This window comes from Saccoglossus kowalevskii, chromosome 5, assembly GCF_978046115.1.
Source record: "Saccoglossus kowalevskii chromosome 5, keSacKowa6.1, whole genome shotgun sequence".
NCBI classification, from domain to species: Eukaryota; Metazoa; Hemichordata; class Enteropneusta; family Harrimaniidae; genus Saccoglossus; species Saccoglossus kowalevskii.
The window spans coordinates 17,805,383-17,824,779 of NC_140645.1; the positions used below are offsets into that span (position 1 = coordinate 17,805,383).

General features: G+C 34.3%; 1 protein-coding gene across 3 annotated transcripts in view; it reads left to right on the top strand.

Moving 5' to 3' along the window:
- Positions 1 to 19,397, top strand: part of LOC100370749 (cilia- and flagella-associated protein 44-like) — a 37,378-nt gene that overhangs the window by 713 nt on the left and 17,268 nt on the right. Inside the window, exons 2-18 of one of the 3 annotated variants that reach the window (XM_085499185.1) lie at positions 810 to 851; positions 1,425 to 2,039; positions 2,433 to 2,829; positions 3,595 to 3,757; positions 4,204 to 4,523; positions 5,480 to 5,759; positions 5,898 to 6,056; positions 6,829 to 6,976; positions 7,527 to 7,621; positions 9,588 to 9,791; positions 10,149 to 10,259; positions 11,653 to 11,805; positions 12,136 to 12,265; positions 12,771 to 12,788; positions 16,954 to 17,057; positions 18,089 to 18,249; positions 18,955 to 19,246. In XM_085499185.1, the coding sequence (XP_085355311.1) occupies positions 810 to 851; positions 1,425 to 2,039; positions 2,433 to 2,829; positions 3,595 to 3,757; positions 4,204 to 4,523; positions 5,480 to 5,759; positions 5,898 to 6,056; positions 6,829 to 6,976; positions 7,527 to 7,621; positions 9,588 to 9,791; positions 10,149 to 10,259; positions 11,653 to 11,805; positions 12,136 to 12,265; positions 12,771 to 12,788; positions 16,954 to 17,057; positions 18,089 to 18,249; positions 18,955 to 19,246 (3,392 nt within the window). The remainder of the gene's footprint in view (positions 1 to 809; positions 852 to 1,424; positions 2,040 to 2,432; positions 2,830 to 3,594; positions 3,758 to 4,203; positions 4,524 to 5,479; positions 5,760 to 5,897; positions 6,057 to 6,828; positions 6,977 to 7,526; positions 7,622 to 9,587; positions 9,792 to 10,148; positions 10,260 to 11,652; positions 11,806 to 12,135; positions 12,266 to 12,770; positions 12,789 to 16,953; positions 17,058 to 18,088; positions 18,250 to 18,954; positions 19,247 to 19,397) is intronic. The other 2 variants (XM_085499186.1, XM_085499187.1) reach the window with 2 other exon arrangements.

Sequence of the window (19,397 nt, forward strand, 5' to 3'; positions counted from 1 at the left end):
TACAGCTGATACTTGTAAACACTACTGAAAAGTGAGCGTTCACTAGAAATACTGCCGTGGCATTAGCTAACATTTTCTGTATAATAAAACACTTCATGGCAAGAGGGAGAAACAATCAAATAACAGTATGATTGAATTAATGCAGCTTGAGATAAATTGAGATTTTCCACTACTAAGCCTGTTTCTGCACATGGGTGTTATTCATTAGAGGAGAGAACTTCCCATTGTATATAATAGGGAACTGTTTTCATACTGCAAACTCTATATGTACATTTTTTACAAAATTTTTAAAAGGCAGTAGTCGTCATGCCACGCATGCGCAAGATATATGAGTGTCATATAAACAAAAAAGGCGACTTTGACTGTTGTGCAGATCAATGAGTACAAACTGAGACGTTTCCAAGCTTTAATTAGGTAATTTTTAGGTGATTGGAAGGTATCGAAGGAATCACTGGCGGTATTCAGTGCAAGTCGATCCCATGTTAAACCTCATACTTGTGATTTCCATTTGAAGAGTGCATTGGATTATGAGAAAATTGATGTTTATCAACACAAACGACCACATCGCTTTAACAATATTGTGATTTATATAAATAATAATGTCTGTATGACTTTTTTTATCCCATGTCACTGAGCGAAATTTTGTCATAAAAAGAAACCAGTGTATAATTGCAAATTTTAGTTCCTTTCCATGACATTTTGGACTCTGTTTCTCTGATCTTACCATCGGTTATAACTGAGATTAATTATCTATGTATGGTACGGTACTACAACTAATTTTGATATTTTTGTTATTTCCAATTCAATAGAGAGTAAACCAGAAGCCACAGAAGATGAAGCTGAACAACCAGGTGAGTTAACTTCACTATTGTCTTTTTCTGGAGAGAGTGATTTGATAAATATTTCTGTTTTTCAATAACTACCTTAAATTACAAGCTTTAGATGTTAATCTTACTTTGTCACATCCATTGGTACAACCACAAGCCCAATATAATACTTGCAAGTTTACGTTGCACCCTATATGCAGTATGCACACACAAGGAAAATGCTTCCGGTTAAGTTGTTCAACAGAATCCTGAAATCAAATTTAGGTCACGCCTTTAAAATAAAGTAAAGTGACATTGAATGATTACGATAATGAAAAAGATTTTAATTTGCTGATTAGACACCACAACAATGAACCAATATTTCAGGATTTCTTGCCATACCGATTTTTCATGGTGATCACAATAATCAGTGGGAGGTGTTCTGCATATAATTCAAAGTGGCAATGTATCTTTATTATGCATTATTCACCATAAATAAAAGATACATGTATGTTTTTATACATAACTTCTTCAGTTTTGTGTGAAAAAAACAAAGTACCAGTATAAATCAGCACACTGCATGGTGTTGTTATCATTTTATTTTTTTCTCATTTTTAGCAGAGAATCCTGCTGAAACGGAAAATGTAGAAATAGCTGAAGAAGGTAAAACAAATGAAACAACAGCAAATGATGGGGAAGATAAACCACAAGAGGAACAGCCAGAGGCAGTGGAAGACAAAACCAATGATGAAGAGAGTAAAGTAGAAGAAATGCCAGCAGATGAGGGGGAGGATAAACCACAAGAGGAACAGCCAGAAACAGCGGAAGACAAAACCAATGATGGGGAGAGTAAAGTAGAAGAAACACCAGCAGATGAGGGGGAAGATAAACCACAAGAGGAACAGCCAGAGGCAGCAGAAGACAAAGCCAATGATGAGGAGGGTAAAGTAGATGAAGCTAAAGAGGATGAGGGGGAGGCAGGTGACAAATTGACAGAAGGGGAGGGGGACAAACCTCCAACTGAAGAAGGGGAGAAAGATCCAGAATCAAGTAAAGATGAAGAGAACAAAACAAATGAAACACCTGCGGAAGGTGATGAAGTAAAGACATCGGAGGGAGAAGCATTGGTTGAAGAAACAGCAGCTGATGGTGTATCAACTGAGCAAGTAGAGCTGGAAGAAAGTAAGCCAAGTGACGAAGAAACTGCTGCTGCGGAATCTGAAGAGAAGAAAGGTAAGAACAGTTATCAGGTTCTGCTCCAAAATTTGTTATAATGTCTAGTCCATGAGCATAGTTTTGCTCTTTTTCAGTTGGCATATTTAAATTTGGCATATTTTGTCATTGGTGTTAAATTATCCATCTCCCTACCATACAAAACTATGATAATTTTTCTGTGTCTTGTTTCATATGCAAAGCTGGAATCATAATTGTACCCCTCCTCTTCCAATGTGGTAAACTGGTTGGCTTATGAACTTCTACATACTATGATATTCTCGCTATGATAGGTAGAATAGCAATGCTGAATCCCACCCCTGTCTCTGAAATTAACATTATCACTAGCATGATTGCCCAGTAATTGGAAAACTCAAAACTTCATCAAGATCTTGTTAACCATTAATTTCACAGATGGAGAAGACACAGCACCAGCTGAGGTTGCCAATGGGGATGATAAAACAGAAGAGACTGAGAAGAAAGAGGAAGAAGTTGAGAAGACAGAGGATAAACAACCTGAGGGGGATGAGGCTGAGAAGAAAGACGATGACGCAGCAGAGGGCGATCAAGAGGTCAAAGAGGAGGCTGATGTAAAAGATAAAGGAGAAACCGACGGCGATGCCAAAATTGAGGACAGCAAAGATGCCAAAGTTGAAGGTGAACAGGATCAAGTTCCTGAGGGTGAAGAACACCCCCCTGTCAAAGAGGAAGATAAAATTGCAGACAATTTTTACTATGAAATAGATGATCACATTTCAATAGCGAGATGTACTGAAGACTCTGGTCTACCGAATAATTTGCTGTCATTGCAGTATCCTTTGTTCCATAGTTTATTTGCATGTCCTCATTGGAGATATAAGTGTGTTGCAAGTCGTGCAATGTATCACAGCTAGATTGCTGCAATGAAGCTAAGATTTGTACACAAGCTTTCAGTGACTATGCGGATGGCTTTCTACTGTATACTGTCAAATCTGCAAACAGGGATTTTTTCAAACAAGGGAACAGGGGCACAGCGCCCTGATGCCATGGCCATGCGCCCCCTTATACTGGGAAGCAGATTCTCTGGCAACCTTAACATTCTGAAAGACCAGGGACCACATGTGGCCACAGTCTTCAACTGTGATAGTACTGTCTGATAGTAATTTTGGCCCCAAGGAAGCCATAGAATGCTCCATTTTAACTTGGAATTATCAAAAACTCCACACCCTGGTAGGGAGAACCCTATCTCCCCCACCTGGTTGCACCGCTGTATTGCAGTGCTCCCTCTTGCAGTTTTTTTTTCTAGAAAAACTCCTGGGCAAACGTGCCATACTATTTCTTTTTGTGCTGAGCTGCACCAGAATTCGTTATGAAAAAAAATAACCATATGAACATACGAGAAGCAACATCCACCATATGCATGTATTGGTGTTTTCTGTTCAAATGAAGCGTATGGTGAGAGTGTAGAATATGTGAATATGTAAAACAATGATAGTGATGAATGACAGTGATCAAATGATTATATAATTATATATAATTGAAAAAAAATTCTTTTCCCTGCATGGACCATAATTTTCCTCAACACTTCAACTCTCAGTCATTCGTTTGGTTATGATTGTAAGAAGAGGTCTAATTTGGAAATGCTGGATCCTAACACAGTTATCTTTGCGGCTGGTAACATAGTAGAATTACTGAATCTACAGACTGCTGAGCAGACGTATATACGCAGTTCCTCAGGAGGTGGTATCGGCGCAATTGCCGTGAGTATCTGATTTTCTTTTACTGTTGAAGCAGAATCATGATAAATAATTTACTATTGAAACAGAACATGAGATTACTTTGATTTTCACAATGAGGTTTAATTTTCAGTTGTTGTCAAAGCCCAAAGGAATTATGATTGCCACCAACCACGAATAATTGTCAAACATGTATGCTGCCAGAAGATGGTTGGCAAGAAATATTAGAAAATTATGATCATTATTATGTTTCGTGGGTTACCAAAATTGTTCATTTTTCTCTGAAAAAACTGTGTTCATATCTAATACAAAACAATTTTTAAACAAACTGAAAACATGATACATTGATTCTTCTAGCTTAATCGGTTGAATGGCCATAAACAACTTTAATATGGAGGATGCAGTCTTCTGTCTGTGCATTGTCGTTGTGCTTGTCGTTAACGTATACTGATTCTTGTGGTTTGTTACAGGTTCACCCAAGCAGAAAGTATTTTGCTGTTGCTGAGAAAGGAACGAACCCCAACATAAACATCTTTGAGTATCCGTCACTAAAACTCTACCGTATTTTACGTGGCGGTACAGAGAAAGCATACTCTTTCATTGATTTCAATCCATCGGGGGAAATTATTGCGTCTGTTGGTTGCGATCCCGATTTCATGCTGACTGTATGGGACTGGAAGCAGGAACATATTGTGCTGAGGTCCAAAGCATTTTCACAAGACGTCTTTCACGTTACGTTTTCACCAGACAATGAGAAGCATTTGACAAGCAGTGGTGTCGGTCACATCAGGTACTAATTTTATTTTACAATTATTGTTATAATTATAGTAAAAACCTGCCTCAGATTTCGGTAGATGTCAAAGACATTCGCTAAAGTGTATTCATTGAGCTTTCAAACATCATAAAGCTTTCTGGCAAAATTTTGTTTCAAAACTTTTCACCAAAGTTCTGAGTTATTTTCTATATTTTTCTTTGTTGATTTTGGAATAAATGGGTACTGTTCCCCATTGTCTAAAAGCCTTTGATTCAAATTTGTAAAAAAAAGTGCTGCTTTATTTTTATATGTGAAGCAAAATTTTTTTAAATCTTTGAGTGCCATATTTGTTTCCTGCTCAAAACGAGGTAAATTTGTTGTGCAATTTTCACTAAATTCAATCTTAATTTTGGAACAATCAGACAAAATATTACATTGCTTCTATTTTTTGAAAGAAAATAAATGTGGAAAAAAGCAGACTATAGTTGAAACTGTGTTGTGATTGGTGCCTGGAGTTGACTTTGAAACTCAGAGGTGTAAACGAAACATTTGACTGAGACATTTAACAAATCAAAGCTACAGATTATTTCCTTCCAGGTTATGATAAATTAGGTGCAAAGGTGCATTAGGTGCAAAGTTATTGAAGAAATTTTAAAATAATTAAAAAAAATGTACATCCTGCCAAGAAACAATATGGTCCTCATGAGGGTAATAAGACTATTTACCGGTAGTATCGTAAAATCTGTATTAGAAGCTACTTCCTTAATAGAAGACGCACCCGTTCTTTTTAAACAATCGAGAACCAAAAATTCATCATTTCTCATATGTGTAGATGGCTCAAATAGAAGCCGCATCCCTTCTGTTGCATTGTACCATTTCAATAGAAGCCGCCGCTTCTAATACAGATTTTACAGTACTAATTGCTAGTACTAAATTGAACCCTTGTACTGGAAACAAAATAAATGAATTGAATTAATACTCCTACATTACAGGTTTTGGAAAATGGCTCACACCTTCACCGGTCTCAAGCTGCAAGGTGAGCTGGGTAAATTTGGTCGGACAGAGATCTCCGACATTGAAGGATTTGTTGAACTGCCTGATGGGAAGGTGTTGTCCGGCACTGAATGGGGTAACATGTTATTATGGGATGGTGCCCTGATCAAAGTGCAAGTGTGTCGTAAAAACAAGAAGCCCTGTCACAATGGGAGTATTGAACAATTTGTGATGGATGAAGGCGAACTGATCACTCTCGGTGCTGATGGATATATCAGGGTGAGTTTAACGATCGTAATTCTATTCATCCTGTGGGGTTTATGATCATTTATATCCACTATTAATCTCAAAATGTTGATAAATCAGATTTGAATGATCCGATTATGCGAATGTTCGTAACTGTCTTGTATATTTCAGGTATGGGATTTTGAAACCATCGACACGGCGGATGCACCAGAAGAATCAGGATCCTTTGAAATGGAACCCATGAACGAACTGAAAGTCGGTAACGATGTCAGTTTGCGATCGATGGTGAAATCAGTAGATCCTGAAGCGCAGAGTCTGTGGTATGCACAGGTAAGGGGAGAGTGGGTTTTGGTTTGAAGTCATAAATCTGGCCAGTCTATGTGTGTAATGTATTTCATTGGTAATATACTGTCACTGCCATTTTGTTCCAAACACCAAAATAACAACATTGCCACTTAATTAGTTGTACTGGTTTCCTTTACACGTCAGGATATCATAACACAATTTAGAACAAGTTAGGTCAAACAATCTCAGCAGGAGACATCAGCATAATAGTGGGGGACTCAAACACATTGAATATATATATAGAAAATCCTGATGCAATTACTTTTCAATTCATTTTATCCAATATAAATTGCTATATTACCAGTATAAATGGCAAATTTAAATTATACAAACAAATTGTATGTACTGACTCTTAAATAATGGTCTTAAATTTCAGGACGAAATCTCTGGTGTGTCTTGCATATATGTGTCATAATACTTGTAAATGTGTGCATTTACCATAGCAGGACAGCACACCCTCATTAAAATAGTTTGATTTAACCAGTTCTAATCATTTAATGATCTTGATACACACATAGCAAACCAGTCAGCACCTAGCTTAGATGGCAATGCTGCTGCTGTTTTGGGGTTCGGTACAATATGGCATTGACTGCATTCACTATTTTATGATTTAAATGCATTTGTAAGAACAAAATTACACTTGCTCTGTATTTAGGTAAATTGTCTGTTAGAAAGTTTCTTTTACATGAGGCTAGACTTATCTTATGCAGGGTTTCTACTGCTTTTAACTAATTGTCTTTTTTTTTTTAATGCTAAGGACTCAAATGGTGGAATATGGAAACTTGACCTGACTTTCTCACATACTACTAAACCTCCAGAGAAGCTTTTCTCTTTTCATGCTGGTGAAGTGACTGGATTGTCAGTGTCTGTCAATTCACATCTGGCTGCTACTACTGCATCCGATCGTAAGTTGTACTTTTAGAAACTTGCTACTGTGTACACTGAAAACCGATATCCAAGACCTTTGTTATATTGAGAAATTCACATTAAAAATTATGCTGATTTAAAAAAGGAAAGCGTTCACATAAGCTTTTTGTGAGCTTCAATGATACAATAACATGAAGAATTATTAAAATAAAAACCAGTGTTCTCCCATGAAATTCAATCAACTGTAGCAATAACAATTTACATAAAATTTGCATAACGTTTGCATATTACCGTATTTGCATAATCATTCCAAACAGAAATTGTGATACTCATTCAAATGCACACAATTATTCACTTTGTAAAGCATTTGCTGTGTTGAGAGTGATACAGTTTTCACCAATTTATTTATTTGATTTGAAAAGTCAGCAATGGCCCACTAGAAAATAATCCACTGTCACTGTTACAATGATGACCAGTGTGGCTGTAAAACAAAGCATTATGATGGAAAACAATGAAAAATACCTGTAGGATACAACGGTACTGTTCTCATTTATAATAATTATGTCTACTCTTCTTTGTTTTGTGTAGGTACTGTCAGAGTTTATGATTACATTTCTAAGACTCAATTATGTCAGATGAAATTCAGTGCTGGTGGTAGTGTTCTTGCTTGGCTACCTCAAATTGTAAGTGATGATACCCATTATTATGTGGAAGTTAAACTGAAAAAAGTTTTGAGTTATTACGAGAATACTCAGACAGTACTGAATTGCATTAACTTCCAGTATTCATAGGTTAACACAATCACCATACTAAAATTAGGTCAAAATTAGGGCCTGTCGACTTAAGGTGGGACAGGTGAATGAAGCAATTGTGTCACTGTGTCTGGGTGAATGATTAAATGGGGCAGTCCCAAGTTGCCAATTTCCAGAAAATTGCTTTCAGAGCTTCTAAGACTTATGAGATGATGATGAGCCAGAAATGGAAATTTGATTTTGATTAATCTGTTTATATTTATCTTGCTAGAGATAGATACATCATCAAATGGGAGAGACCATTTTGATTTGCCAACCTGTCCAATGGACAGACAACTTTTATGTTTAATTTCAATCCTTGTACTACCACAGTGCATTTATAGTAGTATTCTTGTGATAACATTTTAAATACATACTGTGTAACATCTCTGTTTAGCTAGCACGTTATTTTAGCTAATTTATCTAATCTGTAATTTTGCTGATTCAAGATTTCGCTAATTTAAAAAGAAGTTTATTCTCACTATGAGATTGTTGACACTTTAGCTAAATTAAGATTCTGTTAATTCTTGCATTGAGTCAAATTCTCTAAAATGGCATTTAGTTGTTTCAACCTGTTTTGCAGTATTGGTGTAGTCATCATTTAGTAATAATAATAATAATAATAATAATAATAATAATAATAATAATAATAATAATAATAATAACTTTATTGCATCCTTAGAAATACAATGTTTCTATCAGTTAATAGCAATAAAGATTAGTTGTGATAACTACTACTACAAAAAGAAAGTTAGTTGTTAAAAAAAAGATAAAGCAAGTGTTACATATCAAATGGCATTTTTATTTCTTGATTGAAATGCATTATGAATATAGTTGCCAATCTTTTTTATTATTACATCATCTTTTGAAGTCATCAAGAAATTAAATTTCTGGAGATCATCCTGGGTTTCTTGTGGAAATATAATGTCTTGTATGATTTGTTGGCGTATTACTTTATATTGTGGACATTTCATAACAAAGTGCAGTTTGTCTTCTATTTCATTCTGTGAACATTGTTTGCAAATTCTATTTTCAGTAGGTATTTTTGGTTGCATATGTCACCCTTTTTCTATTGCTAAATTGTGATTACTAGTTCGAAATTTTGTCATTGAAATTCTTTGTTTCAAATTTAGCACATCTAAGTATTTTTCAAAATTATAAGAGTCTTTGAATTTTTCATAAGTTCTCAGCTTTGTTTTTTCAGTTATATTTTTTCTCCAGAAATTTATGTATTTTTGTTTGACAACTTTGCCAATTTGCTGTATATGTTTTGTTAACCAATCATTCTGTTGTTCTCGTGAAAAGTTCATGTTGTTCATCATTTTTTGTATTGAAGAAAATGAGAAAACATTCTGAAAAGCCATCAAATTGCATTACACAAGATTCATTTGTGTGTGAACATTGTATTCAGTTCAGAGCGTAATTTTCACTGCATCTGATGTTAACATTTATCAAAGTGCTCAGATTAACCACACATTTTGTAAATAAAGCAGACCTCACTAACACATTAGAATGTACCCGTAACACTTTTGAACGATAATGAAAAAAAGAGGTGTGCATAATCTTATGGATCACATTGATTTTGTATTATAGTCCATTTTTTATTGTGAACAGAGAATCCTGCATGTGATTTTGTAACTTGATGACACCCTAAGATGCTGAAAACAAATCTATGGAAAGTGTCAGTGATGTCTAGCTATTTGAAAGATATGTTGATGTCTATTATCTTGTACTGTAACTGCTCCCATATTGCTTTACATGCCTTCAATGGCTTCAAACAAAATGTTGTCAACAATACAGCTATGTTGTAGTTGTGGGTATGGCTCTGAAATTATTAAAATTATATCTTATTTCTTAGATGGATCCCAAAGGTGCCACCATTGTTGCTGGGTTTGACGATGGTGTCGTCAGAGTTCTAAATGTCTACAAGAAGGAACTCAAGAAGCCACAGTCTGTTGATCAAGTCGGTGCCCAGCTAGTTCTCAAGCAAGTGTTTAAACCACATTCCAAGAAAGTCAAAGCATTGGCAGTTGACTCCAAGGGTGAGCTGTTAGCTACAGGGGTGAGTGATCATTACTTTTTATTTTAATTGCACCCTTTGGGTCATCATAGATACCACCTGGGTACCCTCTAGGTTAATATGACACGCCACTGACATACAGAAGGTTTTTGTGACACAATGACTTATGCTTATTTCTTCATACACCAATAATACAACTGAACATGGTACACTGATATAGTGAATTGTCAGAAAAAATCTTGCTCTAAATACAAAATTTGTGATTCTGTAAAATAAAATAAATATTTATGAACAAAATATGTATAAAAACATATACTGAGTTATAAATTCTTATATATGCATAAAAGCAGTATGAATCATGAATATGCATCAATTAAAATTTGCTATTATTCATTTCAGGGTGATGACAATACTGTTTTCTTCTTCTTCGTTGGAGATCGTTATGATCCAGTTGGTTTCGTTGAAATTGACGGGCCTGTATCGTATATGACGTGGTCACCAGGACATTTTGTAAGTTGTGAATTTGTTTGTTAAACATTGAAGGTGATCCAGTTTTGGGACTAGTAGTCAGTTTTAGGTCAATGAACTGATGCATTTCACAGTGATTAATGTTAGCAGTGTGGAGTCTCAAAGCATCATGGTTGTTGTAACCAAGATAAGTGGAACCCATGTGATGTATATAATATATGTGTGTAAATGCAAATGTTAATTTTTGTATGGTGCTTTAACACACTGCCTGTCAATGCAACTTTTCCGGTTTAGGTGACATGTTAAAAGCTCTGATCTAGTTTTCTTTAGTGAACAAAACTTGAAATGTAGAGTTTTCATAGACAGGTCAAGTTCATAGCTGTTTAATATTCATGATTATACAGCAAGTATATGCTGTGATACTGTGGTGTAGTACGCCTAGAAGACATTCAAAGTGCTCAGGATTTTTTCATTCAATGTAAGATCCCATGTTTTGCATGAAATTGCTCATAAAAACAGACAAACAAAGGTCATTGCACTGTAGCGACTTCAAAGCGTTGAGTGACATTCGATAACTTGTGAATTTATATCGAAGTATTTAGGGACTATTTTGTACATGTGTAACCATTACATAATTAGTTTTACGTCGTGGTCACAAGCGAAGCATAGGCACAATTTAATGCACAAACAATTGTTACTGGTTTTTATTGAAAGTGGTCTGAGATTTTGGTCATGATCTGCTTTGAATGTATATGTCACTCAAATATGAACGGAACGGGGACATGTCATTGACAATAACTTGTTGGTGAATATTTTGTCATTTTTGGTAAAAAGTGATATTTTCGACTTCTTCTTAAAAACCACAATTCTGATTGCTTTTATATTACATATATAGATACTACATGTAGACCTCTCTCAGATTTGTTAATTTTTTGATGATATCTTTAATTCTCCAATTTTAGTGAATATTTTTGTATTTTGTGGTAAAAAGTGATATTTTCAACTTCTTTTAAAAAGCGCAAGTCCAATTGCTTTGATATTATACCGTACATATAGGTACTACATGTGGGCCTCTCCCAGATTTGTTCATTTCATGATGATATCTTCAATTCTTCAATTTAGGTGAATGTTTTTTGTCATTTTTGGTGAAAAGTGATATTTTCAAATTCTTGTTGAAAACAGCAAGTCCGATTGCTTTGATACTGTACATATTGTTCATTTTCTAATGATATCTTCAGTTCTTTAATTGAAATGTGCATTGCTAACAGCGGAGGCATCTCAGCCGACAGGCTGCTTGTTTATAAAGCTAACCAATGGAGGACACAGCAGAATTGATTATTGTTGGTGTTCGATATAAGCTGTAAAAATACAAGATAATTCTAAATTTGTATCCATACGTGTGTGTATGTAATTGTAAATGTCCATTTATTTCCAGGATAAGAACACCTTACTTGTTAGTTGCGAAAACGGTGTTGTGGTGGAAATAGAAGCCCCAGAACCTGGTTCGTATGACACATCCAAAACATACCAGATTACAGGATTGGCCATGAGAACATACACATTCAAAAGTATCAAATCTAGACTCAGGGTAAGTGAAAAGATGGATGCATGCCATAATTTTGTTACCGGTAATTCGCATTTTATATATTACTGTAAAAGGGTTAATTATTCGCTGGGTTTTAATTTTGCTTATTTCGCTGACTGGAAAATGCGCTAAATTAAAACCCAGTGAATATGTAAAATTTAGCATAGAACACATTATCTAAATGATAAAACTGTGAATTTAAAACCCACCGAACATGCCTGAAATGGTGAATCAGAGAAATTTAAACCCAGTGAAAATTAGTCATTTTACAATATTCACTGTAGAAATTATAAAATTTAAAAAACTGAATAAAAATTTGCAATATAATTATAGAGAGAAGAGGAGGAAGCTCGAAAAGCAGCCGAGGAGGAATTACGTAAAAAGGAAGAAGAAAAGCAGCGAAGAATACGACGTGAAAGAGGAATCGAATCGGATGACGAAGATAATGATGATGATAACAAAGGTAAAGTTAGCAAATTTCAAGAATTGAAATTGGCTCAATCTGTTGATGTCAGCTGAAGGAAGATGTATTGAACAAAATCTGGGTTTATAAATAAAACATTCATCGCTCAACAACATGTTGATAACATGCACATGCTTACTGAGCCAAGCATCCATCTAAAAACATGCTGCTAGCAAAAATGCCCTCATGACTACATCGTTTGTTAGCAGCTTAAAAATCACTGTATGTTAAGAAAGATGACTAAATTTTGTTGCAGCTGCTGGGATGTTCATCTGTTGTGGCTGTTCCAAACTTGAGATATGCATGAAAACTGAAAAACAAAATAGTTTTATTTTATTTTTTAAATTTATTTTTATTTTCTTCTCTAACCACTGATGACTGACTTATTATTTGTTGCATGCGTTTGTTGTTTTACTAACTTTCTAGTGTTTTTTTTTTTATTTTTCATGTTATTTTTATACTGTTTTGCGTTCTCTACGCTGCTGTGATACATATGTGCTTACAGGATATGATGAAAAGAAAGGTACTTGATGTGTGTTCATTTAATTAAAACAAAATAATTTGTATAAATATAAAACCTTAGTAGAAGTAAACTTTAAAAATGAAATTAATAAGGTCAAAAAAAATAATTGCTTCTCATCATCACGCAGTTTGAAATCTTCTATGCGCATTTTTTTTTTTCAATTATGTCCACTGGTAAAATGCGCTACATGTGGTAGGATGGGGAGATGTATGTTATCTGTTTTAGAAGAATCAGCCTATGATATACATCTTGCTGTTGTATTGAATTAAAAAAAAATTCATAAATTTGTTTGGGAAGGAGAAGTTATTTTTTTTTTTGGCCTGATATATAAAAAAGTGGTTAAGGTACAATGTACACCGTATAGTTTACTAATACTTTTTAAAGGAATGGTTTTATTTTTATCAAAGGAATCACGTATCCGTGTAGAGTTTTTCATTTTTAACTCACTTTTTAATAATTGCCTTTTTTGCCTCAGTCTCCACATTTATAACAAATTTTTAAATTAAAAAAAGATTGAAGAAATATTACAGCATGGTGCAGGTATTTCATGTCTTCTTCCCTGGCAATATCTCTTGGTAAGGTGTTCCTAACTATTAATATTCCAGTCAGTAAAATACAAATTTAAATAAATTTTATTGTATAAATAATAACAAAAATAACTTTAAATTAACAGTATCCGAATCTCCAAACTGCACATTTATTAAAGTCATCTTTATATAATTGTTATTTTCTTTTAATATAACTTTTATTTTGTTATCTTTTCTCTTTGTTAAAAGTTGTTTAATATCTTCCCTTATTATTTATTATTCAAAATGTGTGCATATAAAATAAGATAATGTTGCCTACCGTTTATGACACGAATTTGATCTTTACGCTGTATCTGATTTAATATAAAGCCAACCTTTGCCAATGAATGCCAAGTTCAACTTTTGTCAAAAGCTGCAAAAAATGATATATCTTTAGCAAAGAAATTTAGCAAAAATGTGCAAAATAGAGCACCAAAATTTTAGCAGAAAACAAAATGATGTCCAAAAGGTTATATGTATTGCAGCTACATTTTTACTGCCATAAAATTTGATGATATTTTGATTGATGCATGACTAAATTTCATGAAAATCACTAAAAACCTAAAAATAATTTCACGATTTTCCTTGAATTGCAAAACTTGTCTCATAAGGTTAAAGCAGTGTCTAGCAGTTCTGGTGGTACACACATACGCAAATAGATTGGTAACCAGGCAAATAGATAAAGATAAGATAAAAAATAATTTATTCCAACTGTTTAATTTGGTTATATCTAAAGTAAAAATAATAAAAATACAATATAAGCTTTAACAATACTAGCGGGTTAGGCTTCCGTCTCCAGGGTCTGATTTACTGCTAAGACTGTACTTCCATGGTCAATGGATGATTGTGATTGGCTGATAAATATAGCAACTGCTAAATTGAATATGCTAATTTCCCAAACAATGGATGACAGTTGTATATTTCTTCCCACTTGTTGTTATAAATCGCCACTATCAGAATTGGAGGTTTTTATGACATCATAGCTTTACATCACAACATGATAATTTATTGATTTATTCCTAAGTACATGTAAATTCAATTCAACAAAAAGTACCTAAAATTTAACTAAATTTGTTTAATTCTGATGGTGGTGATTTATTGGATATTATTGGATTCGAAGAAGCTTCGGCTTTGGCCCACACATTGTCTAGCCACAGACCGTTCTCCTGAATCAATATGGCACTGTAGGCAATTCGTTATTGTTTAAATCATTGTCGCAACTCTAAAAATGTGATTGTTTTGTTTTTCATCATGTTGCAAATAAATTCACATAATTATATACTATAACAGAAATCTTTTAGACTACCTGGGTATTTTGGAGAGGGTGCCTAACCTGCGGAATGTTGTCTGGTTTCCAGGCTAAAGCGTGAAACTTATTATAGTAAATTATATGAAACACAAGTTATTGTAAACTTTCTGTCTTTTATTTTTAGTGATTTATTATTTTTATTCTCTTTCCATTTCTCTTTTATGTATTACTCCCTTCTTTTCTGCTGTTCTTTAGTCTTGGAACTTCTCGGATTAACACCATCAGAGTCCGAATCTGACAAGCCTCTTAAGCAGACTATTAACACTGACGTCGATGGCAGTACGCTTTATTCTTTTGGTTTTGTAGTTGATTTTTATCTTTATTAATTGCTCATTTGTATTTACACACATTTTAGCACGTAAGGAAATCCACCTATGTGTAATTGATGTAGATTTCCTTGTTTTCCCTTGACAAATAGTTCCTGTCATGCAGCATGTCCCACCTGCATTGATCACTAAACAAAGCTTTGTGCTAAGTGTTCTGCAATGCCAGATTCTCAAATTTGAAATTATTATTTTTTTCTTATTTGTTTATAATTAGGCTTGATGTCTGCATGCTTGTTCCACCATGCATCTAGCTTGAATAGCGGAACAATGTCTGCCCACAGTCTGGTGCTTGGATAACCTATATATGTTGCTTTTGCTACGCATGTTCAGAAATCCACATATCTGAAAATTTAATTTAAAGAATATAATAATAGTACATGAGTTGGAATCACCATTCCTTGTGCATAAATATAACTTGCGCAATGCCTGCCACTTTCATTGTACATTAGTTTTATAACTCTTGCACAAAGCTTTGTTATTGTTCTGCTGTGCATTAATGCTGCTACATGTACATCGTAGCTTCTAACACTAAACATTCTTGCACTATTTTTCATCGTGTAACCGCCATATTTAACTTTCATATCAGTATACCCAATATATATAGCTTGTGAAATGTTAAATAAGGCCATGTCAACAAAACATCTAAACAACCAAATCTTATTTTAAAAGTATACTAGTAGTGTGTAGATTACACTATGGCTAGAAACATCCCAAGCTATGGCAGTTGTATTGTACCGCTCAGCTATCAAATCCATCACAATTAGACAATCAATTTTCCACCCACTTAATTAATCCCACCAGGATTCAATGCTGTTTCGTGGTTATTGTAGTGAGGCTTGTGCGTTACTAAATACGTCATGTTACTTTTATTTATTAAGTGTTAGTGAATGAAATTCAAACACATAATCAAATAGGAAGCCAGAATGAATGCCAATAGTTAGATGCGCTGTAAGACATTGAAATTTGAATGTTTATTACTGGTACATATATCCCACAAATCGTACGACTCCAATCCATACATGAATAATATCAGAGTTCTGAGAAACAATACAGTTCATACTTGACATCACGTTACACACGTTGATTCAGTCAGTTTATTAGGTACAGTATATTATCCCTATGCGATGGTTTCACACTTCAGTAGATGAGCTATAAATTACCCATTTGCAACTGAACAGAGCACGACAGACAGGAAAGGGAACCCTCACAAAAAAAAATCTATATGTTATCCATTGAAAAAAATCTGTAAGAATTCTATATTACCTACAATGAAATCTACATGCACCCTTCAATATTAGAATATATGTAACACAGTGAAAGAACCACTCATCAATTTATTCATCTCTGTACCCAATTTCACATCCTTCATATTACTAACCAACAAACCTGTTCACCGTTTGTGCTCATATCGAAATGATCCAGATACAGTGATTGTATAATGTTCTATTGTTACTGTGTTTTAATTCTCAGATTAAAAGGTCCCCAAAAGGTCAAACATCTTTTTACTTTCTGGGGGTACAGATTGACTATCATTGTGATGTCCCCAATTATTTTTCCTCAAAAATGCACTCATTTCTGAAACAATTTAACACAACAAAATTTGAGTTGCAATATTTGAAATTATTTCTGTTACATGTTAACAATACCCCCAGAAAGTACCAGGATGTGTGACCTTTAGGGGTCATGCAATATGGAAAATTCATGTTCAAGATCAAGAACATTAATAACATTCGTAAGATTGTCAAATTGTCTCAGATTTATGATACAAATGATACCCCAATGAAACAAATCACAATTGTCATCCAACACCAATTGTGTATTCTTGTTCGCATCCATAGATGTTAAAAAAAAAAAAACTTACTACGAAGAAATTGTGGAAAAAAGTAGTAGTAAGTAAACTTTTGGTAACATTTGTAAAAATGAAAACAGTTTAAATGAACATAGATTTGTAATGTTTCTTACAGAAGAAGAAGAACCTGAGCCAGAGCCACTGTTTATACCAGAAGACCCAAGTCCCATTCATTATGTGTGCTATAGTACAAAACCAGACCACTTCTGGCTTTCAGTGGTGAGTAGGACACAATTCATAATAAAAGTTGTGATGATGTGCAGTGAATAACTGTGTAAATTCAAATAAGTGAGATAAACATATTTACTTGTATATTACCATGTGATGCCACTTTTTAGAAAATCTGATAAATGATTTATCAATAAAAACATTTGGGGTATTTTGTAGACTGTGGACTGTTACCAGATCATTGCAACACATTTTGGAATGACTGACCATTTGATTACTACTTCTTTTATCAACGACAGATTAGTTTCTGTTTTTTCATCATTAACAAAATAATATATGTTAAATGTTTCAGATTTTTTCCAAAATTTGGATCAAGACCAATGATCAAAATTTAAAAAAAATACTTAAAATCAGGCAAAACGCTGCACCAAGATTTTTTTTATTCAAATTTTTGTCCTTACACAAAAGGAATGCTTACTCTCTTTTAAACATTTAATGCTCTGCATTGTATTGGTATGCTTTGTTGTGAGTTTTAACTATAAATTGCTATAGATTTCCACTGTTGAGAGATTTTTGCGATTCAATATTGTATAAATATTATGCATGACCCCTAAAAGATCACACATCCTGGTAATATGTGAATTTCTCAATCAGTTTCCACCCAAAATGCAGGCAGTTGTGACCAAAGTTTAAAAGCCGTTAAACCTTTCAAAATTTGTCATGCACGTATAATATTCCAAAATGGTTACAGTTATAGGGCTGTACCCCCAGAAAGTACCAGGATGTATGACCTTTGTGGGGTCATACACACATCCATTTCAGGCAAAATACCCGTCTTGATACCTGCCGCAGCCAGTCTTTGTGTTGTGTCATGATTATTATGGGTTCCATGTGAAATATACATACATAATATAAATAAACCATGTGTATGCAATTGGAATGCTTGCCATGCTACAAAGTTTGGTACTTTGCTTTGATTTGCAAAATGTATTCATAAGTAGTTTTACTTCTAAATACTTATAATACTGATTGACTAAAATGAAATGACAAACCTGTATATATATTGTTGTGTCTCTACACAGGGAGGCTACGATGCTGGTTACCTCTATGAGTGCGGGTTTGTTACGGAAGCCGAACGGGAGGCCAGAATAAAAGCGGGACAGGAAGATAGAATCGGAGATGCCAAGACAGCTATTCCCATGTTTGGTACAAATGATGTACCAATTAGATGTATCTATTACTCGTAAGTTGAAAAAAAGCACGCAATGTTTGGTATTACTACTTGCTCTGAGGCCCAATATGTGGTTCCAGTAACCTTACCTCACCTAAACCTTTTTTGGGCTGAACATGAAAATATGAATTTTAACTGGAAACTGTAATTTTCCTGAAAAGACATTTTGGCTTTTGTATGAAGTTTAATTGTCACTGATTTTTGATTACTGTAAAATGACTAATTTTCACTGGGTTTAAATTTCGCTAATTTACCATTTCAGGAATATTTAGTGGGTTTTAAATTCTTGGTTTTGTCATTTAGATGATGTGTTCTATGCTAAATTTTAAATATTTACTGGGTTTTAATTTAGCGCATTTTCCTGTCAGCGAAATAAGCAAAATTAAAACCCGGCGAGTAATTAATCTTTTTACAGTAGTTGAATGTAAAATGTAGAAAAAAAGGTATTTTCACTGGAATTTATTTTCACTGATTCTTTCCTTCGGCACAAATAAATTCCAAATACGAAAAAAGTACCGGTAATTCACAGCAATCACACATTCTCAGAAGACTGTATTTGCTCTATTAGTGCATTTATATATGTTATTCGTGGGGGCAGAACTATGTCACAGGACATGTATTCCAACTACATGCATGCATTCCAACTACATGTATTTAAAATGCTTCAGCACCTAACTAAACTGCAGTGTTTATAATGTTTTTACTATTCCACCTCAGTCCCGGTCGTGATCAAGTTCTCATGGGTATGGAAGACGGTTCTATTCGAATCCAAATGCTGGAAGAAGACGCTGAAAAGAAACAATTGGATATAAATAAGCTCTCACAGTACTGGTCATTGAATATGCATGACAATAACTACGGTCCATTGACCGGCATATCAAGCAGTTACGATAACCAGTTTGTGTTGTCTGTCGCCGCTGACGGCAACATCTTTGTATATGATCTGATGAGTGAGGAGAAGATTGAGGAAGCCAAGAAAATATTCCGGGCGAAGATTCCATCAGCTAGGGTAAGTGATCATCTGTGACTAGACCACCCTGAAGGCTAAAGGTTATCGTACACACACATCATTTTGCACACATGTCTAGTGGCTGGTTGGTAAGATGCAGTCTTTAGCACCTAAAGATAAAATAATGGCGTTCTTTGCTGGCATTATTGAA